This window comes from Talpa occidentalis, unplaced genomic scaffold, assembly GCF_014898055.3.
Source record: "Talpa occidentalis isolate TD23 unplaced genomic scaffold, MPIMG_talOcc4v2.1 talOcc4.4, whole genome shotgun sequence".
In the NCBI taxonomy this organism is placed as follows: domain Eukaryota; kingdom Metazoa; phylum Chordata; class Mammalia; order Eulipotyphla; family Talpidae; genus Talpa; species Talpa occidentalis.
The window spans coordinates 77,749,888-77,776,165 of record NW_023604295.1 but is presented as its reverse complement, the minus strand read 5'-3'; the positions used below and the strand labels follow the sequence as shown (position 1 = coordinate 77,776,165).

Here is a 26,278-nt window from a genome sequence, read left to right as displayed (position 1 = left end):
AGAAAAATGGGAGGCTGGGAAAAGGGAATGTGATAAAGAAAAATTGAATAATCAAAAGTGTGTATGTCAATTTCTTTTCATATCAAGACCTAGCCAGGAGAAGCCATAATACAATAGCAAGGTTAAGGAGGCCTAGGAAAGGGAAAGGTTAGATGGCCTCAGCACCATACACTGACTTACTGCCAGCATTGAGTTTTGTTAACTCCTTCTCTAGGAATCTGGTTCCCCTGAGTGTTCCCGTAACTAACGTTCCCCCATTCACTACTGCTAGTCAAGGTCTGGCATGACCTCCAATTTTAACTTGCTGGACACTGAACTGATCAGTGACTTCCAGAGGAGCTCAGAGGAAGATGGAAGAACCCCACACTGGACCACTCTTCTCCAGCTGTGTTCTTATTGTTTAGTCTCAACCACATGAGCAGAAATTTATACATGAACAAAGCATCCTGGCATGGTTTCTTCCTCCTTGAAATCAAGTCGAGGATTTCCTATATCCCTAGAATTGGCGCTATTCCAGCTCATGTTAGATGATACCAGCACAAGTTTTAAAAAAATGAGGGTGGACCCAGGTAACCTGCTCCTCCCTATAGATTAGGTTCATAATGAGACTCTTCCTGCTTCTCTACTGAGATGAATTCATCCTAAATCATCAGTTGGGCAGATTATCATCCTTGGGTGAGGTTTCAGGAAAAAGAGGATTCAAGCTGACAGTATTGTGAGGCCAATAAGAACATCTTGTAATGAGGGCAGCTGGCCTCTGTGCCAGGGTGGAGATTCTATCTTGGCATTGCATACCTGCTACATTCCTGCCACAAAAATCTAAACAAATGAAAAAGCAAAACAAATCATGCACACCTGTGACTGCCAACCAACTGAGGTTTCTGTGCCCTGACAGCCACACCTGGAAGCCCAGGAGGTCACCTGCAGTGCCAGAGGAAAGTACCACTATAGTCAGCTGGTAGGAGGCACAGAAGTGCCCAGCTCCCAGGGATCTGGGACTTGAACTGATTGGTCAATGGTCGCAAAAATGTAAGTCACCGAAAATGCATGCATATTTCCTATGTGTAAGGAAAATTCTAGGTGGAGGTGTGGCAGGAATAAGAAGCAGTATCTTCAGAAGATTCTGAAGGGGGTTGGGGGTGGGCAGAGACCTAGACTATGAGAACCTTTCAGAGCAACACCTGCTGGATATCTGAGATATTGAAGGAGTAAGAAGTAAATAACAGAGATATATAAGGAGAGAGGAATTAAATTTTGCAGGACATGTAAATGAAATCTTCCTTTGACCTTTCTGTGGAAGATTTATTTTGTTTCAAAAAAAAAATGGAGGAGGGTAAGGGTTACTGGATCTTTTTGAATTGAGTTTTTTATAGAGACTACCAAGGTGGAACCATCCCAAGCTTTATAAGGGTTAGGGTTACATACATGGGTTATATAGAGAAAGTATCACAACAAGCATCCAAAATGCTTAGGTCCAAAACGCAAATCCAAAATTTACATTATAATATGATCCATTAAAAAAATAAGAAAACGGGCCTCCCCGGTGGCGTAGTGGTTGAGCGCTGGGTTGCGAAGCTGCCCGCGGCCTCTGCGGCGCCGGTTCGATCCCCGGCTGCTCGCCAGCCACCGGAGGAGGGTCCCACATGGCGCGCAGACCTCTCCTGCCGCCCGCTGCTCCCCTCAGCAGTGTACTTCAGTCTTTCTGCCTGCTCTGCTCTCCACTCTGGCTCTGGTGAATTCTCTCACCCTCCCATGCTTCTGACTGTACCCAGTGCATGTAAAAACAAAACAAACAAACAAATAAAATAAATAAATAAAACATGCCTCTATAAAAAAAAAAAAATAAGAAAACATTTTTTAAAAGCATAAAAACATGGGGCTCTGTAAAGGCAGGACATGGCACAAGGCAGGTTTTCTGATCCCATGCAGACCGGGTAAAGGAGGAGTCAGAGTCCTCAGTGGTTTTGCAGGTCTTTTATTGGGGTTCACCAGGCATATGGCAGGCAGGGGTGCTGGCTGGGGGGCTGGGAGGCTGGCAGGCCTCCCAGCCCCCAGCAAGTCCTCACTCTATCTGGGCTCTCTAGCGTTCGTTCTGCTGCTTCTCGGCTTCGGCTGCGGCTGCTGCTGCTGCTGGTGCTGGTGCTGCTGGCGTCCCCCCGTGACGCCGCCCTTAAAAGCACAGTCTTAGCTCAGCTGAATCCCATCTACCTATGCCCACACCCTATTCCAGGTGCCCGCCATCAGGCATGCATTCAGGACAAGGATCCATCATCTATCCTGATGGCGGAAGGGCAGAAAAGCCTGATATTTTCTTTACCCTACAGTCCACCCCCTCAGGGTTTTCTGCCATACAGTCTATACATATATACACAATTTTCTAAGCAAACAAACAATGCAGCCATGGCCCACAAAAGCAAATACATCAAATAACAAAATACAACATAACAAAATACAACAGAACACAAATAAGTCCAGGCAGGGCACCAACCAAGTGCAAAAGACAATTATTGGTACCAGCAGATGAGCCACCAAATCTGCTGCCGAAGGCACTGCTCATACGAGGGAGGGGAAATCACACACGGCATCTGCTATAACACACCAGGAGCCGTCAGGCTTCCTGGCCTTCTCTGGCTGTAGTCTCGGCTACAAGGCACACACAGCATCCACCCCCAGGATGCACTAGCTCTGGGATTGGCAATTTTATTCTGTTGGGGGTAATCGCCAACCCTCAGGGTTTCTGTCTGCAGTCTCTCCAACACTCGGCCTTCATGGCCACCCATGCGACTCACAGACCCCTGCTCTCAAGCCAACCCACTGCACAAGCACATGGGTTGGGGATCCAAACTTTGCATTTGGCTTGGGCTCCACCCCAAGCCACATTCCCCACCCGTCCCCAAGGACGGGCTCCTCAGCTCCTCACCCTCACTCAAGAATGAGCAGGGCATCACCCATAGGTGATTTTACGAGACTCACAGGGCTTCAGCATACCCAGGCTGCTTAACAGCCGCTTTAGGGCTTCTCAACTTAGCATCAGTACCAGCTTTTGCCACCTTAGTTGGCTTTTCTCCTCCACCTGGCCACTGGGCATACACAGGCTGCTTTTGGCCATCTAGGCCCACTGGCCACCCCCAGATTCTCAAAAAATAAACATAACCTGCTAAGGTCCTCCGCCTTCTGGCGGGATTGTTAGTCCAAAATCATCAGTTCATCAGTTCAAGTCCATTGGCCTCTCCCTGCGTCAGCAATGGCCTGCTGCCTCAGGGGTCATTGGCTGGTCCTTTCCGGTGTCGTTGGCTGGTCCTATCCGGTGTCGTTGGCTGGTCCTTTCCGGTGTCGTTGGCTGGTCCTTTCGGGCGTCTCCTTCACGCCAGGTCTCATCCTGTAGCTCGTGGACGTATCCATCTTCTGTACCGCCATGGCGCCTCCAGCGTCGTCACAGGCAGTCTTTTACTCCTTAGTCCCTCCAGGCCTTTGGAGGGCTCCAATACCCGTCTGCATGGATCTTGCCGACTTACGCCAATTGTAAAGGCAGGACATGGCACAAGGCAGGTTTTCTGATCCCATGCAGACCGGGTAAAGGAGGAGTCAGAGTCCTCAGTGGTTTTGCAGGTCTTTTATTGGGGTTCACCAGGCATATGGCAGGCAGGGGTGCTGGCTGGGAGGCTGGCAGGCCTCCCAGCCCCCAGCAAGTCCTCACTCTATCTGGGCTCTCTAGCGTTCGTTCTGCTGCTTCTCGGCTTCGGCTGCGGCTGCTGCTGGTGCTGGTGCTGTTGGCGTCCCCCCGTGACGCCGCCCTTAAAAGCACAGTCTTAGCTCAGCTGAATCCCATCTACCTATGCCCACACCCTATTCCAGGTGCCCGCCATCAGGCATGCATTCAGGACAAGGATCCATCATCTATCCTGATGGCGGAAGGGCAGAAAAGCCTGATATTTTCTTTACCCTACAGGCTCCCTGGTTGTGCAAGGGGTCAAGCACAGCACTGTGAAGCTATCTGCAGCCTCTGCAGCATGAGTTCGATCCCCATCTGGCCAGGGAGCTACCCACATTTTACAGCAGACCTCTCCTGTCTTGCCCGCTGCTCTCCTCAGCAGTGTATTTCAGTCAGTCTGCCTGTTCTGTTCCCCACTCTGGTAAATCCTCTCATCCCCCACAACTCTGGCCTGTACCCCAGTTCTTGTATGCATAAATAAATAAATCTTTTAAAATAAATTTTAAAAAATTTAAAAAAAATAAAAGCATAAAAATGTGTGTTGGTGTTTGTGTGAGCTTCTATGGTGTTCTGGAAACACTGTTTCTGTATCACATGACAGTCTACAACTGACTTCCTAGGATTAGGTTAAGAGGTACAAACTAATTATTTTCTGCATCTTCAGCAGCATTGACTGGTAGAATCTTTCTGTTCTGAAGGCTGATGAGATAACAGTGTAATGCTGTGATAGGGTTTGGATCCAGAAGCAGTAAGTAGTGTTGGGAGCCAGTGGCATGACCTACAATAATAGAATAAACTTGAATTGTTCCTGAACCTGCTTGTCTTGTTCCTGTCCATGAAAGTTCCTCTAGGAATATACCTCTGAGATCTCCTGTGGGCATGAGACCACACACTGGGTAGAGCACCTCATCAAGGCAAGGTATTTCTCTAGGGTGTTTGCTGTACCTTCTATCCATACAAGCAAATGTTCTTTCATAACAAAGGCACTATCAATTTGCTTGGGATGTATTAAAATCTTTATATATCAAAAATCAATTTGAAGTAACTAACAGATATTCATTTGTATCTATTTACCACACAAACGCACACATCTCTTTAAATTATTAGCTGACAATTGCTTCATTTTTGTGATATTTCAGCTTGACAAGCTCACTGATTATCATATAGAAATTATTCTTTGGTCTATCTTCAACTTCAGCTACATCATAAGGGACAAAAGAAATACTAAGAAATGAGGATAACATTTGCTTATGAATTTTCTTATAGCTGAAATGATAATTTATTTTTTAATTCTTAGAATAAAGAGAAGTACCACAAAATATTGTATGATTCTGTGAATGAATTTTGAGAAACTAAGATGCTACATTAATAACACGTTAAATTGATTGTTCAAATGAGATCACATACACATCCCCTCCGAGCGTCCCATTCTCGACTACCTACTTATCACAACTGCAACAAATTATCTCCAAATTGCTACAGTGAACAAACTCAAGAACAAAGATTCTGCACCAGCTCTTGTCCCCTTCAGCCAGAGATTTGAATCGGTTAGTTTCCATTCCTTCCCACTGCTGCCTAATTTATCCTCAAGGAAAAAACTCAGAGAATGGATACCCTGTTGGAGTGGTCCCAAGGAAGCAGTCTAGAATAGCAAAGCATTATAAGAATCTCTGGCTTAGACTGAACAAATCCTAGAACCAGCTGTCAAATCTATTAGAAGAGGAGCTTTCCTCGGCACTTTGTGATTTGAACACCTAAATTCGACCATTGATTTAGTGACTAAATAGGGAAGCAATCATCATGCAAGTATGGGGGTGAAATAAATAATAAAGGGAATCTATTTTGGTTCATTTTGTGTATCGCTCTCACAATTTATACGAGAGGTCCCAACTGGAAGAAATTCACCCAATATTCTTTAAAAAATTAAGAGATTCAGAAATTCTAGTTGAATTTCAAGGAAGAGAGAGTAAAATCAAAGATGCTTGATAGTTCGGGAACTTGAAAAGTTTGTGTTTTTTTTTTTTTTTTTTATCATACTTGCCCTCATCACCAACTACAGTTTGGGAGTATTAGAGGTTGTCAGTACAGCAAGAGGAGGAGTAGACAAGCAGGACTCCATCAGTATCTCTAATGAAAGATGGTATGTTGACAGCATAAGTGGGTGGGGGTAGAGGTATATCTGACTTCTTTACAAGGTTAGAACTAGAAATTGTTCATGGCACTTCAGAAGAGTAAACATCTATTTTCTTTGAACACTGGAGATTTAGTTCCTACTAAGTATGCTTGAAGCATAAATGAATAAAATAAAGTGCATCTTCTTTTCTTGGCTCTATTATATTCTAAGACATTCTATAACATTTTAATGAGCCCCAGTAGCAATTATTTTCCAGATTCCTATTAATTTAACCTCCCTTTCTTTCTTGGTTCTTAACTCCTCACAATGTTTGAAAATCCAAACTATATTTGCCATCTTTTAAGTAATATTGCAAAAGCTTAATAAATACATTTTAATGTGAAGTTTTACAGTAATACATATTATTATTAAATTGTAGTTATCTTCCTTAACTGTCTGTTAAAGACACCATTTGGATAATTGCTAGTGTTTCCTCACAATTAAAATCAATTAATTTGAACATTATTAAGACAAAGGGCCTTGGCTTCTTAATTACCTAACTTTAAGGATATACAACACATTAAGTGCACTTGCTTTATCATTAACGAATATTTTTTTTCTCTAAGATCAATGCCAAACCAGATAAAATTCTTTTTTTTTGCATAGAGAAATAGGGAAGAAATATTACCATTCAAAGATATCTAATACATATCTTAAAATACCAAATTACCACATTTTTCTTTATTACCAAATGTATGTTACTTGATTGTCAGCCTCCTGATTCTGACCTAGGTTATTAGGTATCTTGTTTCTGTTCTAACGGATATTCATGTTTCGGTAACATATAGATTGCATGTTTCAGTTGGTAAGACATCACTGAAGAACTCAAAATCAAACTTACAAATGGGAAAACTATTTCTTTTAAAATGATATAGGAGGCACACATTCATTGCAATATCACGTTTCAGGATTATGTTCCTAGAACATAACGTATTGTCAAAGCAGTACATCAGAATTATTTAATGAATTTCTGACTCCAGTAAAATCTCTTTCTACTACTCCTTCCCATCTATTTAACAGAATGTAAGATAAATTTATTGTCCATCCATGTCATATTTTTCTATGCCTGAATATGTGCATACTAGAGGATAGAAAAGGAAAAGCTAAGCTCATACCTGATATTTTAACTGATCAAGAAATAATCAGGAGAAATTCTGGGTGGAATGGACAAAATATTGGACTTGGCACCTAATAGCTGCTTTATCAACTGACATATCTACTTGCAGAATTTTATGATGACCAATGGTGATGGTCACACACACACACACACACACACAAAAATGTGTGAAATGACTATATTTCAAAGAAATAAAATTTCACACTACCTTTCCACTAAACTCAGATTATTAAAAATATGCCATTAAAATACTTTTTTTTTTAAGATTTATTTATTTATTTTATGCAAGAACCCAGGGACAGGCCAGATGGCACGGGAGGGTGAGAGGTTTCACCAGAGACAGAGTGGGGAACAGAACAGGCAGACTGACAAAATACATTGTTGAGGGGAGCAGCGGGCACAACAGGAGAGGTCTGCCGCACCATGTGGTACCCTCGTTGGCTGGCCGGGATCGAACCAGTGCTGCAGAGGCTGCGGACAGCTTCACAAAGTGGTGCTCAACCACCTTTGCCACCAGGGGAGGCCCCATTAAAATACTTTTTTTTTTAAAGATTTGTTTGTTTGTTTGTTTGTTTGTTTGTTTGTTTGTTTGTTTATACAAGCACTGGGTACAGTCAGAAGCGCGGGAGGGTGAGAGAATTCACCAGAGCCAGAGCGAGGAGCAGAACAGGCAGAAGGACCGAAGTACACTGCTGAGGGGAGCAGCGGGCGGCAGGAGAGGTCTGCGCGCCATGTGGGACCCTCCTCCGGTGGCCGGGGAGCAGCCAGGGATCAAACCGCCACTGCAGAGGCTGCGGGCAGCTTTGCAACCCAGCTCTCAACCGCTGCGCCACCAGGGAGGCCCTAAAATACTATTTGACTTCAAAAAAATTGATGAATCTCTCCTGAATCTTTGTTTTAATTGTTAATTGAAAAACAATCTATGCTTCCATTTCAAACAAACCTAGAGCCACATAATTAGATCATTCCAGAGATATTTGAACTCCTAGGAAACATGAAGTGGGCAAAAGAAATAATTTATAACATTATACAAATAAATATAATTTGCTCCATCTAAGGACCCTATTTAGGTTTACAGTTTAGCCGAGTTCTTGTTTGTGTTGTTCGCATTTACTGAGCTCTTCTGCCAGGAAGGAGGCTCTTCTGCAGACCTTTTAACACACAATGTCACATTTTATCCTCACAACAATTATTATCACTATGTTACATATAAATAAACTGAGGGCCAGTGAGTTAGCTACACAATTTCCTCCAAATCACTCAGGAGCACATAGAATCTTGAGGAGGATTTGAGCCCCATAAGTCTCACTCCAGAAGACTGGTCCCCTCTGCTCTGCCATGCAGTTCCTACCTACACTTGGTCATCTTTAGAAGGAAACAAGAAGATCCTCATCTTAAACCAAAAGAAATTTTTTTCCCTTACTCAATCTTTAACTCTGAAGTTCTAAAAGTACGAATAAGCATTCAGTCACTAATTGCTTTCTGATTCTAGAGACAACCAATAGCTCCCCAATTTTTGAGAGCTTTTTGTTATAGACAAGTCATGCATTGCAAGGTGGCAATTACCGCCAAACTCTAAAATTATTTTCAAAATTTCTCTTCATTAAACCAATACTGATTTGGGAGAGATCATACAAATGACATTTTACCTGACCATATAGTTTAGTCTGTACACGATATTTTCAAATATATCCTATTTCTCTACAATCAAACTTAACTGATTTTCAAAAAAAATTCCTTAATTAGGAAATATATTTAACTTTTTAAAAATTATTTAAGTAACATTCTGAAAGGTGATCCCTAATTAGATTATTATCATTGCATTTTCTCTTTGAAAAACTTTCTTTGAAGAGACTACCATATGTCTTTACTTAATTTTAATTATACAACAACTAATGATGTCTGACAGTTATCATTGGCCCATTGATTGAATGGAAATTCAAAAGCAATTGATTTTGAATAGTTTTCCTAGAATGGCGTAGTAGTGGCTGAACGAAGTCTTGATTCCACATGACTACAATGACTAAAACCTAGAATGCAGCTTTTCTTCATGAACTGCTTCAGCTCATTCCTGCCTTTCTTGCCTCCTCTTTCAGAATCACATGATCCTATATTCATCTATACATTTATCTTTTTTCATTTATCCTTTGCATTCACTCACTCTTTCATTAAGCAAAGATTTTATAAATGTCTGTGCTATGGACTGAATGTTTGGGTCTTCCCCAAATCCAGATGTTAAAGTCCTAACCCCCTATTTGGTGATAGGACTTTAGGGGATAATTAATTTTAAATGAGGTCATAAGGGTGTGACCTTGGTTCTATAGGATTAGTGTCCTTATAAGACAACAGAGTGTTGCTCGCTGATCTCTCTCTCTCTCTCTCTCTCTCTCTCTCTCCTCATTCCTTCCCCCTCCCTCCCCCGCTCACCATGCACATGCTTGGATAAATGGCCATGGGAAGACATAACAAGAAGGCAGCCATCTGAAGCCGGGTGAATTGTCTGCAATAGAAACCAAATCAGCCAGAACCCTGATCTTGGACTTGTAGCCACCAGAACAAAATTAAATGTTGCTGTTGAAGCCACCCAGTCTAGAGTATTTTGTTATATTGTCCTGAACTGAGTCTGGCAATTTCAGGTAATATGCTCAGCATTTGATGGCACCATAGGCAGTACATGTGGAATACAGTCAAGACACTGTATTTAAGGAGTACAGCTTTGCAACTTCTCAAGGAAATGTCACTCTATGAGGGAAGCTGGACATACAGTTTGGATGTTTTACAATGCTTTAAGGTCTTTAGTAAATGAATGTATTGGTGCTATCCTGGGACAAAATTTAAACAGTACTAAATTGTGAATAGAAAGTCCAGGCACTGGTATCAAGGAAGAAGAGAAATTGAAGAATAATTAGAATCTGGTATGAGATGGAAAGGAAAAGGAGGTACCAGGTAGGGAGAACAGCATGTGCAAAGAATGGGGACTTGACCTAATGAGGAACTCATGCATTAGATGTGGTTGGTGTGGAAGAGAGCACGCAGATGATCCATTTTTTTGGCTTGAGCAACTGAACAGATAATGTACTTTAGGGAGAAAAGAGCAGGATAATGCTGGTGATAGAAATGATTTATTCAGTGATGATAGGTTGGGTTTCTGCAGGGAAAACATTTAGAATCTGATACACAGTAGGCACTCAATGATTGTTTGCCAGATCTGGATTTTCTGTATTCATGTTTATTTTACTTCACCTAAGAAGAGATTTTTTTCACCTTCAACTGAGGTTTTTTAAATGAAGGGATACCGAAAAGAGGTTTTACTAGTTAAGCACAAGTATCCATCTGAACAAACATAATAGAAAATCAGCTACAGGTGAGCACAAATATAAAATGAACATGATTAAAAATGAATACACAGGAGTAGGTTCAGATGTCTTTGTGACAACAACTCTGTTGCCTATGACTGGATTTTGTAATGTAAGATTTAAAAACAAAACAAAACACTAGAGCCAAGAGAATACCTCTTTCAAGAATAACAAGTTGTCAAAATCACCAAAAATGTCTTTTCTCTACTTTTGTTCACCGTGGATAAAGAACAGACAATCCAAGAGAGGGCAACCATGAAAATGGTGAAGAAAACTACTGAATTGACAACAGACTGAATTCTTGAAGAAGAGATAGGGAATAGTTGCTATTTAGCCAAAGAGTCATGAGCTCTTTATGACAGTATCCTGAATTTCAAACAATTAAACAACTCAGTTTTGACATAACAAAAAAGAATCATTTTACATTTCTCAAGGTATTCTCCCACATACATATTGAGACATTTTACTCCAGGAAGAAGAAAAAAAAAAAAAACATTATCTTTAAATTTCCTCTAAATACAGAATTTCCCCCAGGTTCACCCCTCACCCCAAAGCACAGGTCTCCTGTTTAAAAAGACACAGGGCTGCATTTACCAACACTGTAATTGCAAAATGATTCCATTATTAAGCTTTGGTTTATTCCAAGACTTCTGGATAATCTCTAGCAGTACTGCACTTGTTGTTTAACGCTAGAGATTTTGTAATAAAAGTTTAATGAGTTACCTATTATTAGAATGTTTATAGCCATGATTTTAAGGTGAACAATAATGACGTAAAGTTCATACGCATTTGGCTTGAAATGTATTCAACTCACATATCAGTTAATGCTACAGTGATTTTCAAAATATCTCTTATCAATATACGTGTCTAAAGGCAATGTAGCTAAACCACAACTTTACTGGATCTGTGGCTAAGAACAAAACTAAAGAAGGATTTTCTCCACTTGTAATCATGTCAAAGCCAGATCTTAACTTTTGGCATTTCAGAATTTGAACAAGAATTGTTTTTAAGAGAACATACCAAAATAAATCTAGTTTATCTGATTTCTGTCTAACTGAAATACTATGAAACCAAAGGTCAATCATATCTCCAAAAATACCTTCTTGCCCATATAAAAGTTGCCTGCAAGTATTTCAATATAAACCAATTTTTTTTAGAAATCATGACACAATAGTTTAACCACAAGTCTTCTATTTATAAAATAAGTGGAAATATATATGTTTGCACAAAATCTGCATAAAGTTCATAAAGTCAGAAAAAGAACAGATAACTGTTTTTATTGAAATAAAATTTATTTGGATTTTATAATTAGACTATAACTTCTCATTCTTAGACATTGCCAGATGGATTCTATGAAGATTATGGCTAAAACCAGTGATTGATTTTCTTATTATTTTTTGCTATCATTTTTATGTATGAATTGATCATTAGATCAATTTGAATATAAAGAATCACCACAAAATTCAGTACAGTGCTCACATTGTGGAAACAGGTAGAATCAAAGCAGGGTAATCACAAGGAAGGCAAAATATATTAGAAGATCACGGAGCAAAATGAACATGTGGGGTTAAAGTAAAACCAACTTAACTCAGACATAAAGTGGAGAAAATGCCCCTTTGCTCAAGTCTTCCAAGCCCCTCCCCACAAAGAAAATAAGGTAAAGTCCAGTAAACATGCCCTATGATGGCGTTTGTTTGCTTGGACAGACACATACAGTGTTTCCGAAAATTAACATAAACGCTATATGCCCTTCCTTTAGTTTATTTTCTTCGATACTATTCTTTGAATACTCATTGTTTGAGGTTCCTTCCATTATGCCACACCTTTAAGCAATACCTTGTTTCTATCAAGAAGTGAGATTATCTGGGGAGGTTGTTCTTAGTGACCTATTTTAGACATTTTGCAACAGAAGTAATTTGCTTATTTATGATCACTTAAAATATAATATCTTCCTTATACATCCAAATGCATGTAAGTGTGTTACTCAAAATATAGTCTTACCTCCCATCCATAACTGGGGTCTTTCAGGTTTGTCCTCTGCTCTCCTACATAAGGCCCAAACTTTTCACCTGCTTCAATCTTCCTTTTTGTCCATATTCCTAGTCCCGCTCCAGGCATATTTGACTCTCGAAGTTCAAATTCAGCAGGAATGGGAATATCATCAGGGATGTAGATCGGGGCTTTGTATGGAGAGCCCTCCTTTGGAGTAAAGTCTTCGCTGGATGTGGCTGGGGAGCATGGCTCTTGAATATTGAGGGAAGGAGTGCTGCCTACTCCATCTGTATCTGGCATCTCTTCCAAAGGAATTTCAGGGTAGCTGCCATAAACACACTCATTACCTATGAAGAAATAAGAACTTCATGAATTCCTATTGGTAGAGAATAGTTAAACTTTGGCAGCTTGGTCCTCAGTTTATAATGTTGTTTTCTTTAGTGACACAATAGGGAAGACAACTGTCAAAATAGGCCAGTATTAAAAATCTCTATTATTCACAAGTGGGGGGAGAAGTGATTATCACTTCTGAGTTTTATCTGTGGTGAATCCATAAATCAAAGGAGCTTATCTTCCACTGTCAATACTCTTATGGGCAAGACGATCCATTATCCAGGTGGGAAACAATCAGCAATTTAATTATTGGTCTAAGTGAAATAGCAATAACATGAAAACCTGGACATGGACAACTCCACACAACCATCCCAAAATGGAGCTGATCACATTATACAAGATTTTGGAAAACTGTGTCACGTAGTGGTATCTTGGACTAAATTTAAATTGTAGGAGAGTCATTCAAGATTCCAAAGGCTGGCATGTGCAGCAAGGCAGGATTATTTATTGGCGTATTAATTTGTGTTTGTTCTTTCTCTATTTTTTCTTTCCTATTTCAAACACATGACCAAGCTCTTGGTATTTCCTTGCCTCAGTAACTGGTGCATATTATTAAAATTATTAAAGAAACTAGATGACTTTTCAAGAGAAAATAGGAGAAAGGAGTGTCATGGGGTATGCCAAAAAGAGAGAAAGTTTCCTCCAAACCGAGAAACGGTACAGTTCAGTGAATTTCCTCATGGAACAGTGATGTGGTGGAGGTATCAAGGTCATTATGGGATAGCAGGTAGAGTAAGTAGGACTGGATTCTCAGCATGGACATTCAAGGGACTCCCCAAAGCAGCACAGACCCAACACCAAAATAAAAAACCACCTCGGGTCCATGCACCTGTGGGGGTGTGGGGGTAAAGAGGTGGAGAGTTTGCCAGAGAGAATAATACAATAGTGGGCTTAATTTCCCCACCAGTTTACCAGTTGAAGAGCATTTGCATTGTCTTAAAGAAAATAAATACATACTTCTTGTCCACTAGGATTATGAACTAAAGGACAAATCTGATTTGTTTGATTAGTCGACCTTCAAGATGAGAACTGAGAAAAATGGATTAAAATGACAAAGATATAGATTTTAGTCAGAGACATCCAAAAATAAAATGGATTGCCTCAAGTTCCCTTCACAAGGGGTCTAATGTAGCCTACTTAACCATGAGTCAGGAATGATAGGGAGGGATTGTTGATTTAGGTCAGTGACACTAGATGACCTTTAAAATCAAGTAATAATCCTCAAAACCCTGCAGTTCTATGAATTGTTATGGTCTTCCAAAATACTTTATTGAGCTAGGGAGCAGAAGAACCTGGATTCTAGCCCCAATTCATTCTCTTAATTATAACAGAAATTAATTAACTCTTCCACTCGTTTAGTCCAAAAAGCATGCAAGCATACATGAACAATGATGTAAAAGATATAAATAAATAAATAGATAAATAAATAAATAAATGCATGTAAGCCTAAAAAAAAGAAAAAACAGTCCAGCAAGTACTGAGTCCTCTTAGAGTTTTGTGGAATGCAAGGTGATAACACATTCGAAAGTATCTTTCTAATGAGGTGTTGGTTCTTGATTCAAGCAATGAGATAATGCCATTTTTAAAAAGCGTAGCCCCGAACTCCAGAACCCAACCTTATACCTATGGGACATTTGATCTCAATATACATACTCATTACCATTTAAGTTCAACATATCCAAAATCTCATGTTATCATTTTCCCTCAAATGAAATCTCCTGCCCACTTGCCCAGATCCATTACGAATAATTTCCTCCTAATCAGTCATATTTAAGATTCTAAAATAACATGGGCAATTTCTTTATCTTCCAACTATTCAGTCTTCAAGTCATGCCTATTCTTCATGCAAAGTGTTTACCTTCATCTCATTCTTTCAAACCATGTTTTCATTCCTGCATTTTCTAACAGTCCTCTTAATAGTATTCTACTCCCAATCTCTTTCTAGTATTCCTCAACACTGAGCCTGGATTTACCTTCCTGGCACATACAATTTCCTGTGCAATAGCTTCCAATAATTCTCAGTGTCCACAGATAAAATCAAGAGCTCTTAGGTTTGCAATAAAATCTCCCTCAGTTTAAAAATGGGTTGCCCTTTCTCTCTGACTTTCAGCACTCCTCAGTAGGTGTCCCAGGCCAAAATAAGTTTACCCCTGCCTCCTAAGTTCAAGTAGCATTTCCTCTGCAGTTCTTCCAGCAGAGATATCCCATCTCTGCTCATCCAACATCTCCCCAAGTCAAGTCAAATGTATCCCCAGACATCCCACGTATCCCCATTCCATGAATTCTCCCTCTCAGTCTGTTGATCAAGATTTAGTACATTGCTGCCTTGAGTTTAATATGAATGATTCTTTTATTCCCAGTACAGAAGTGGGCCCTTAAAAACAGACTCAAAAGTCATACTTTTTAGGAATTCTCCAAAGTAATCTGCATAAAAGTACTTAATAAAATAGGCCAATTAACCTAACATAATTTTAATTATTATCAACTCAAATCAATATTTTTCTATTAAATATGGGAAATTATTTTGATCCCAATAAACACCTTTGTTTTTTTTCTCTTTTAGATTACTGACTTTTTATTTCTTTTTAAATTTATTTTTTTATTTAAATATTTTATTTTATATAATTCTTACATCTTTTTTCATCTTTGCACAATGTATGCATTTTCATTTTGGTTATATTCCCCATACAATTGCACCTCCCCCCCTTATTTTGACTCTAGTCCTTCCTTTCCCTGCCCCTCCCTCCCACCCCCTCCCCTCTTAGTGTGTCTCTGGTTTATAGTTGCTTGTTGATTTTGATTTTTGCTTTGTATTGATTAGTCTTTTTCCTGGTCTCTTATTTAGGTTTTCTAAATTCCTGCTATGAGTGAGACCATGCGATGTTTTTCTTTTTCTTTCTGACTTATTTCGCTGAGCGTGATCCCTTCTAGTTCCATCCATGTTGCTGCAAACTGCATGTGTTTATCTTTTTTGATTGCTGAGTAATATTACATTGTGTATATGTACCACATCTTCTTGATCCAGTCATCTATTGTTGGGCATTTGGGTTGCTTCCATAGCTTAGCTATTGTAAATAGTGCTGCTATAAACATAGGGGTGCAGGTGTACTCTGGTTTCTCTTCAGGTCGTATAAATCATTCACCTTTTAAATTTATTTTTAATTGAGATAATATTTAAATATCCTCTTCAGGTATTGCCCTCTAGTACATCTACCATCAACTCACCCATATTCCCCCACCATAGTCCACTGCCAAAAAGCACCTTTAAACCAACAGAGAAAAAACACAATAGATAATAAACTCATCTCCAAGCATAGTATCAAAAGAAACAGTTTTAATAATACCCTGAAGACTATGGGTGCTTTGGTGGTGGGCACACTATGGTGACTGCAACTGGGGTACATACTAACAAATTACTAACAACTATGTGAACCAGTGGCACGTCAATGAAATTAAATAATAATAATAATGGTGCCCTAAAGAAATATTATCAGGAAATATACTTCAGGATTCAAATAGCCTTGATAAGTCTATCTAATTGTATTCCTGGAAAATTTTACTCTTTAAGCTAGAATAGGGAGTTCAAAAATACTCCTGATACAGCTAAAATCATATTTTAAAAATTCTTCCTATAATGATGACATTAGACTACTGCAAATGCAAGGTTATTTTGCAGATCCTTAAAAGGATTTATCACCCATTGTAAAGATTTTGTTTTACTTGAGAAGTAAGTGCTATAAATTGGAAGACATTGTATAATCTACAGACTTCTCCATGTGAGCAGCAGGAAATAAAAAGGCATCTAAATGAATAGCACAATTTTCCACAGTAATTATCTATTAAAGTTCAGTAAAATTTCCCCTATTTCCTCAAAGGGTTAAATCAGTCAAACTGTCAGTTTCATAAAAGTGATCTCAAATCTTGAAGCATATAGAAAAACCCATCTGGGCCTTCCCACTGGCATAGCTGACCCCATGACCTTTGAGTTACCCACAAATTCTCCCAATGCATAATTTAAACAAGTGCATTTGGATTTCAATTCCTGTGGAGACAAAATGCACGTGTGCCCAGGCTGCTGCACAGAAGAATTTGAATTTAAAGCCTGAGTGCAATTCGCTTACAATGGCAAAAAATTCCAATTAAACCTAAAGAACAACTTCTATAGGTCAAGCAAATCCAAGAGAAAGATTCGCAGTCCTATTCATCCACTTGCAGGCATTAAATGTATATGCAAAACCAGGCAATTTATTTTCAAAGCACCATAAATCTAGTATCATCTGAATTAAATATAAAAAAGGGCTGTGAAGGGAAAAAATTGGAAATATAAAACTGCTGAGGTTTATGTGTTAAAACATGCAAAAGTATTTAATATAATCTAGTATTATGAAATTTTCAACAATGAATGCAGTTTATAACACGGCATTAAATATTTGCATAAAACAAAGTAAACTAATGCCCTCTACATATGTTATTGAAGAACTATCCAAAAAACTGCCAAAACATTTCATCTAAATGACAAGCTACCCAATTATCATATCTCCATTAGATCTCTATTATTGGCACGTGGGGAGGGGAGAACAGGTAGATCCTTTCTTGAGCTGTATCTATAGTTAATGAAAGAAAGCACTGTTTAGATATCACACTGACAGACTGGGCACACTGACAATAGGTAAGTTTCAGGTAAAAGTAAGTTCTACATACATCTGTAGTCCCATGAGGATGAATAATCCTTGCAACTTCTTGGAGATGAACTGCCTGCTACTGGAATTTTCTTCATGGGTCCTTTAGGCTTGTCACTAACTGAGTGAAGCCAAAAAGACAAGCTTACTGTTGGATTTAAGGCAAATGATTTGGAAAATGCTCTTGGAAATCAATCTCTTCATCATATTTTAGGAGTTCTAAATTGGACACTTGGAGACCAAGCAAGAACCCACACTTGGATTTTATTATATTTATTTCTATGACTGAATAACTAACATATATTTCCTTTTAAGGAGAATTCCACTTTGAAAACATATCAGAATCTGCAAAGAGAAAACTAGAAATAATACTGATAAAAATAACTTGCATAGATGTATCTATATTTTCTCATTTTGATGCTCACAATCCAGTGAGAATACCATGATGAGAAGAATAAGCCTCTATTTTGCAAATGTGGAAACAGTGGAGCCAGCTGTCCAACTCCAGTCCTCTTTAACTCTCAGACAACTTGCTTTTTAAAGATAAGTTTTCAGGGGCCTCCCGGGTGGTGCAAGGAGTTCAGCACCACACTATGAAGAAATCTGCAGCCTCTGCAGCAGGAGTTCCATCCCCGGCCGGCCAGGGAGCAACCCAAATGGCAAGGCAGACCTCTCCTGTCTCGTCCGCTGCTCCCCTCAGCAATGTATTTTGGTCAGTCTGCCTGTTCTGCTCCCCACTCTCTCTCTGATGAATCCTCTCACCCCCCATATCTCTGGCCTGTACCCCAACTCTTGTATGCATAAATAAATAAATCTTAAAAAAATAAAGACAAGTTTTCGTTTGCTTTTTTTTTTCAAAATTCTGACATTATGTAAATGGCTTATTTTTTTTAAACTTTCACTCAGTATTTTATTATGAATATGTCCTTATTTTTTAAATATTTTCTAAAACTATATTTCATTGTTGCATAATATTCCATTACATGACTTCACAAGTGAATTATTTCCATATCATTTATTTAGGCTAACTCTAATTTTCTGATACCATGAATACCACTGAAATGAACATCCTTTCCTATAAATATTTGTATGCATCTATTTTTATTCCCTTATGTTATCTTCCTTTCAGGATGCCTAGAAAGTATTGACAGACAACTTTTGGTATATATCAACTTATACTTCTACTATCCATACTGGCATGTATTATCATTTCTTGTTTTTGTAATTTGGTAGTATGATAGAAAAGACTATATATCTATTGATGCTTTCATTGACATGTAAGGGATTACTGAGACTTAATATGTTTGTCATTCATGTTTCTTCTTTTGTAAACTGTTTATTGCTTTTATTCATTTTTCAAATTTTTAAGATTTATTTTTATTTAACTTATTCATTTGTTTTTCCACCGCATGAGTGAAATCATACAGTGTTTATCTTTCCCCATCTGTTTGCCCATTTTTAATTGTACTTTTATTGGTCTGTCTTATTCATGACAAAGAAATTAGCACTTGATTTAATTTTGCTACTTTCCCCAGTAGATTATTTATCATTCGGTTTTTTAATGGGGATTTTGTTTAAAAAAAATTTAACTTTTATGAAATGAAGTCTATTTTTCCTTTGTGATTTTTACCTTTTTCTTAGAAAGTCCTGACTCATCCTAAGGGAAAAAAATGGATTCTTTTGTATTTTCTTTGAGTTTTATAGTTGCTTTTCTACTAACTTTGGATTACCAATGATTTACTGCTGAGTGAAAAGCAGAGAAAAATGATCTCATTTATTTGAGCTCCTGTGAATGGCAGGCTAGAAAAAAATGCCATTTCACTCATAATTCTTTGGTTCTTATTTGCAAGGCTGGCCTAAAATACCTTCTCTTTTTGTGGGTTTTATATAACTCACCATTTGTTTCACTTGGCCTCTCTGCCTAGTTTAACTTAAATCTTCTGAGCAGTTGCCATTCAAAATCCTGAGTTTCACCATTAATAGCAATTCCATACCCATAGAATACTTATCACTCAGCATTATCATTAGCGATACCAACACAAATGATTTTCCTCTCTTCTCCACATTACTTCACTGATAGAAAATATTTAGCAACTGAACAAATTAGCACAAGCAAGTAATAGTAAAAGCATAGCTATATGGTTTGACTATAGAGTAAGACTGATTTCTGTATTGCACAAGAAATCAATTCTTTATACTCAGTCATACATACATATGCATGTAATGGCACATCCATGTGTATTTGCAGTGTGTGTGTGTGTGTGTAATAGCTCACTAATCTTAAAAATAGGCTGAGACAGAAACATGTTTTGAGATCTCAGGCAGACTGGTTGAGATCATAACTGCATGAAACAACTGCCAGGAGGAGACCAACTGGGGAATTGAACAGATTAGGTAAGTCAGAAATTTAGACATTTCCCCCCATTATGTTCCTTATTGCAGTTTTGTAATAAAAACATGAGCAAACTTCAAAGGAAGCTCTGTAGTAAAGGTTAATTGCTACTAAAGAAGAGGGTGGGCCCAAGCGCCAGTCCTTTGTGCCCAACTTGCAAGCAGACAGGAAGGATTACACGTGGCTGCGAGCTGAGGATGTGTGCCCAGTTCTAGGAGAAGAGGTGGTGCTGCCAAACCTCAGAGCCCCACCAGGGACCTCCTGGGAGGACATGAGCACATGGACACGAGTCCATGAGTCGATGCCTACTAAGGGGGGCGGGGCAGAGGAAGGAGGGGGAAGACATTCATTTCCTTCTAAAATCCAAACCGGACATGCTCTTCTTCCCTCATTAGGACAGTTCCAGAGCTGCTGCAGTGGTCTGTTTGTGAGAAAGCAGAGGACCTCAGGAGCCAGCACTTCTGCACAAACAACACAGCTAATAAGCACACTCTGGGTTAGAGAAAAGGGTGGAGCTCGAGGAATGCCTGATGCATAAACAGAACAAAAAATGAGGCTATAAACTGGCCAGTAAGTATTCTGTGAGAATAAGCCCAAGATAATGAAATTTGAGAGTCCAATTAAAGGAAGAAAGCAAACTAATAAAAATAAGGAAAATCAACTTCCAGAACACTAACTTAAATTAACTTTGAAGACTGGAAGTGAGGATCCAGAGGTACAGGCTTAGGAAACACTGGCATCTAATAGAACGGGAAGTCGCAGGGACGTGGACTTCAGAACAGGCTGTTCCAGAATGGAGTGAGAAGAAAATGGACCTCCACGGAGTGTCTTGACACTGGACTACATTTGTAGAATTCTCATCTCTGAGGCCATTATTTCTGGGAAATAATCTATCAATGTGACTTGGCACATGGAATTTTTTAATGACCCTTTAAGCTTCTTTGTGTCTCTAGTGTTGGCTACTTCCTTGTACCGTGCTATTCCACCTCTGCCTTATAGGCACCCCTCCCAGTGTTTCCTAAAGATACTTCATTTATGGGCTGTCAAAAAGACCCCAAAACTATGGAAGAGTATTGGGAGGCAAGCAAAAAGTGCCACATGAGCTAAAAGTTAAGGACCAAACGAATGAGCAAACATTTCTCATAGCTTTGTGCTCACCTCTTGCTTATGCTGTGGCTCTTAAATCTGGCTGAGTTTCTTCCTTTCCTAGGAAATTCACAGACATCTCACTAAACGAGGATGGTTTAAGAATTAAACTGGTAGCTTCTCAACTATATGAAATGGGGTTGGTCAATTCTGAAAGTTCCTCTTCAGAGGGGAAACTAAGCTCTAAAAAATGGTTATGGGAAGAAATTGCCAGAAAGTTTTATGTTGACACATCAGTAAAGCCCTTTGGTATCTACTTACAGAATCTAAACAAGATGAAATAAAGGTCTTAAGTTCTGTGAGTCCTACTCTAAGGAAAAACATGATCTGGCTAATGTTTAACATATTCTGTTGTTATGCAGCCACGATCTCCAACACCACTGGAACAGCCAGGTAAGAACAGACTTATCACCTATCAGATAGTGTTGCTTTTGCATTACAACTGTGCCTCAATTTTCTTTTAAGAATTTTTAAGAGACTTTGGCAACTTTTGACCTGATGGCTTTTCTCATAAGCTTTCTGGATCCCCAAAGTGATTTTCCATCAGATTAATTTAGAGTAAAATAGCAATGTCCTAAAATCAAGTCACAGCAGACTGGGTGGTTACTTCTCAAGCAGGCTGAAATGACCAGAGTACAGCCTTTCAGTATTCAAACCATATCTACAGTAATTATTTGCCAGCGTATCTAAAAGAAGGCAGGCATTTCCTGTTGCACACAAGTGGGACACTCTTATCTAAATTACTGTTTAAACAGGTATTTAAGAAAAGACTATCACAGGCAGGAATTTACTGATGACGGAACACATTAGTTTAGGGCTGGACACATTAGTTGAGGACTGACCATTGTCAGGAAAGGAAGCATATCAGCGTCAGGAAGGTATAGAGAATATTTTACAACTCCCATACGGCGCAAAATGGGGGGAGGGGTGTAAACTATGCCGTTGGCGTTTGGAGAAAGCAGGAGTGGCACAAACCCTGACATGGAGGTCTGGATCAGCAATGTGTCACCCTCACCCCGTGTGACCCCAAGAGTCACAGTCTGCGCATCCTAGCTTTGTCCACTCCCGATTCCCCTACCCATTACATAAGCACCTTGGACAAGTTCAGCCCCAGATCAACCCCATTCCAATTCCTGTTCTTTATAATGAAAACCAAAGGATGGTTACAGTTTGGTGTACCGAAAGTTTATAAAATACATTTCCTGGAAAGACACTTTGAGAATTGGGTTGGTCTCTCCCGACATGTAACCTAGGAAAGACTGTGCTCTGGCTGCCTAACGTTGCTCTAACCAGTGAAACTGGAATTTATTCCCAGTAGAGGCTTATAAAACTGGGCTGTTATTCTCACATTAAGTAGACTGCCCTCTGGTGAGGACTGTGGTTTATGTGTGGGCAGAAAGTGTGGTTTACTACCTCTAATTTGTTTATGTTGTTGATGGTGGTTTCAGAGGAAAGCTGCAGCCCTTTGCATGTTAAAAAGTGACCTGATTTGCTTCTTAAAAAAAAAAAAGTGTTTAAGGGGAGGAGGGGAACGTGAGGGTACATTAATATGTCATTGCCAATGGAGGGGCAACTGGGCAACTGGGATCCATTTGACTAAAGCTCTGCTTCATTCAGCTCTGCATGTGAAATGAGAGCCCCAACTTGTTTATTATAATTACCTAAGTGTGGCTTGGTGGCTTTTGGCAGAGATCCTTCTTGCCTCCAAAGGAGAGACCAAAACTCAGGAGCAACAAGTTAAAGAAAGGAGGGGTTGGAGGAGGGTATTTTGTAGCAAGGAAATGGAGATCTGGTACAAGCTGGGTGAGCATATTCACAGCCACCCCCAAAAGATGAAGATCAAAAAATAAATGAGACTGAGTTCTACTGTCTACCATATGGTAAACAAGGATGGATGTGCAGGACTAAATAAACAGTGTAAATCTAAGTTCAAATTCATTCACACAGCACACTCGACGCTGACCCTTCCCTGCTGCTGCAAAACAGAGGAGCTTTCTTATAATCAGGAGTCCTGCTAAAGAAAGGAAAATAATTATGCATGTCCGGCAGAAGAGGGAGTTGTAGCAATGGCTTGCTGATAAACGAGGACAAACCAGCAAGGAACACTAACCTACCCACACTTTTGACTTGATAAGTAGCACAGAGTGCTCAAAAGAATGAAATTTTGTTAGAGTCTCAAAATTAGCTTTTATTTGAAAATGAACAATGGTTCCTGTTCTCACAAGAATAGGTAACAAAAAGACAATAATGACTTCTGATCTTAAAGTGATTCTGTGGGGAAATCACCTTGATTTGGCTAATTTCAGCATGGTCTCTGATTGCTCCCATTGCAAATTTAGTATCTTCAGTGTAAAATAAATTCATATTGTTCCAAAGAGTGCAATTTTCTACCTCCATTTCAAGCTCTGAAGGGCCCCATATTGAATTTCACGACACTACATTGAATTAAACGTAAAACCATTCAAAACCATGAGGATGGATGGAAGTCATTGAAAAACATAAAGGAGGGGTTTTCTTTTTAATTTGAGAAACCATTATACACTTTGATAAAAAATGTTTTCAGAAAAATATGAACAGATGTGCTCTGCATATGTGTATACATTCACTAAATAGCACTTATGATTTGAGAGGGGGTAATTTCAACATTGCTAAGTGGTAACACAAGCTAGGTATTTAAGGGAATGATATAATATGACAACTTCATAGACTACCAAACTCTGTATGGTCTCTGGAAATTGTCATTAACAACATGTACAATAACTGGTAGCATTAGGTGGTCTGTACAGTATCCCTCATGTCTAATTGAGTCACACAGTCTGAGACACTTGACGGGCACCAGGCACTGCCTCCTAATGAGAACTGACTTTTTAAAAAAAGGCATTCAGTACCTCTTCTATATAAATTACTATCATTTGCAGCAAGAGAGGATTATAAATGTTTGCTGGCAAAAACTAAATTTATTTACAAACTGGGTCTAATTTATTTATGACTCCAGTACAATCGGCTTTTGTGGAAATATTTATGCTATCTGTACTTCTGCCTCACTAAACTCTACCACAATCGTAAACACTGTTGAAAAATTATTTGCAGTTAGAAGGATTTAAACTACCCATTATATCACCAGCTAGTGCCAGTAAACTTTTGCACTGGTTGATAAAGTTTCCCACGTGGAATAAATACACATTTGACTTTCAAAACCTTTGTTGGGCTCCATACTTTGAAAAGTGAAGGATTAAATAGATTGTCCTAGACTACTAACTTTGTATGAGTGTTTTGGTCACATATTTCTGTTGAATTATTGTGGGTGGCTACAAAGTATCTGGATTTGAATTCTTTTCTAGAATTAAAAGTGAAATGAAGTGATTGAGTTGTTGGAATGAAAGTCTGCCAAAAATGCTGCTTCTCAGACTTACTCATCTACCACTTACAGAACATTTATTTTGTATCATATTATGCCTGAAATAGTGCAAGTTGCTCAGGCTAGATATATGTTTAAATAAGGTAAATGTCCTGCCCTCAAGGAACTTTGAGTTGAGTAGTGAACAGCGAGACTGTAACAGGTACATGGCAATAAAATAAGGTTTAAGATGAGGTTAGGAAAAGTGAGGAACATTAAAAGTTAAAAATAATTCTGTAATTGAGCCTGCCAATCTTATAGAAATCCGAGCTCTAGACTGACTAAAACCATATACATATAAGTTGTTAAAGAATAAACCTCTTGTTTCTATTCTTGGTGGAAATGTAGTTATTGTTTGCATTTATTTCTGAGTTTGCAGTTATTTCATCAGTTATGCACAGTAAGGTGAAGATCGAAACAGGGGTGATTCAACCTCACTACTTCTAAATAACTCATAAATGATTGCTCCAACAAGTTCTAAGACAGCATTGCCCTATTTCCATGACAAAATAAGTCAAGAGAATGCCACATGGATAGACAGTTTCATATTTCTGATTTCCCTATATCACTGAAAAAAAAAAAAAAACTAGAAGTTTTGCTGTGAATCAAGTAGTCTTGCTGGAAATCCAATGTAATGCCCACTAGTCTATAAATGGCCCAAACCACAATAGTTATCTTTCAGTTTGAGTTGAAGGTTGTGCCAAACAAGCCAGAGATGGTTCTGAATGACCTCAGAATCATGCGGTAGTCTGAGCCAAGACTGACGCCATCATCCTGGATCCTCCAATCTCAAGCAAGAGTCATCATAGAAAAGGCAAAACTATGTCCCATGTAACACTCTGCTCCAGAGGCATGGCTCTTACCCAAATAACATCACAACGTGCCTGCCAGGGTCAAAGTAACTTATCCAAAAGCCAATAAGTTTTGGATATCCAAAACATCCAAAAAGTAGCAAAATGAATTTCAGAACTGTAGTTTTGTGGTAAAAAATACTCTTAGAAAAAGGAACAATTTATTCATCAAGATGCTTTGTAAAAAGGAATGCAAAAACCCAGATACTTATAATTTCATATTTATTTTTTCTAAAGTGACTATCTTTTTTAAAATATAATTTATTTATATATATTTTAATCATTGTTCATTTTTGTACAAGGTTTGCTTTCTCCTCTCAGGTGTAGTCCCCATAGAATTCCCCTTGCCAATTCATCCGTGCACCATTGCCATAGTCCCTGGTGCTCTTCTCTCCCCGGCTTTGATCCCTCTCTCTACCCCCCACCCTGCAGAATGTCTCTGATTTATAGTAGCCTGTTAATTTTGTATTTTTATTGTTATTAATGTCCCCTGACCCTTTATTTCATTCCCTTATATTCCTCCTATAAGTGAAACCATCCAATATTTTTCTTTTTTCTACTGACATTTCACTGAGCATAATCCCTTCCAGCTCCACCCATGGTGCTACAAATGGCATGAGTTTATCTTTCATATTTAGTAACATGTGCACACAAGAGTTTACCACCCATTTATGTCAACATTATATAAAATGACTCTTACTTAGATTAGAAATTATTCTCCAGAATAAGCAAATCTCAGTGGTTTTGTTTTGTGCTCTTGATGATCACTTTATGGACTTACTCCAATAAATCTTCTTTACCAAACGGCTTGTTTTAATAAGTTTTACAGCTATATTAGTTAGGTTCATAAAATCTTTTGACATTATGTTGCTTCAGCCTCAGGATAATTGATTGAAATATCAATTTTAATAGCAATGTAGAATCTCAGAGCTAAAGGAGCCAAAAATGATCAGCTTGCTCATCTAAACAACCAAGATGCTTGTAGATTTAAATATGTTGTGGGTCAATCCAAGTAAACCTATGTAAACTTGCATCTCAAGGGAGAAAAGTGGAAATGTTCTAAAGCTATC

The 26,278-nt window shown here is 38.8% G+C and overlaps 1 protein-coding gene across 6 annotated transcripts in view; it reads right to left on the bottom strand.

The window, feature by feature from the left end:
• MECOM (MDS1 and EVI1 complex locus) overlaps positions 1-26,278 on the bottom strand; it is a 578,367-nt gene that overhangs the window by 289,619 nt on the left and 262,470 nt on the right. For all 6 annotated transcript variants that reach the window (XM_054700716.1, XM_054700718.1, XM_054700717.1 and 3 more), the window contains exon 2: positions 12,360-12,697. In XM_054700716.1, the coding sequence (XP_054556691.1) occupies positions 12,360-12,697 (338 nt within the window). The remainder of the gene's footprint in view (positions 1-12,359; positions 12,698-26,278) is intronic.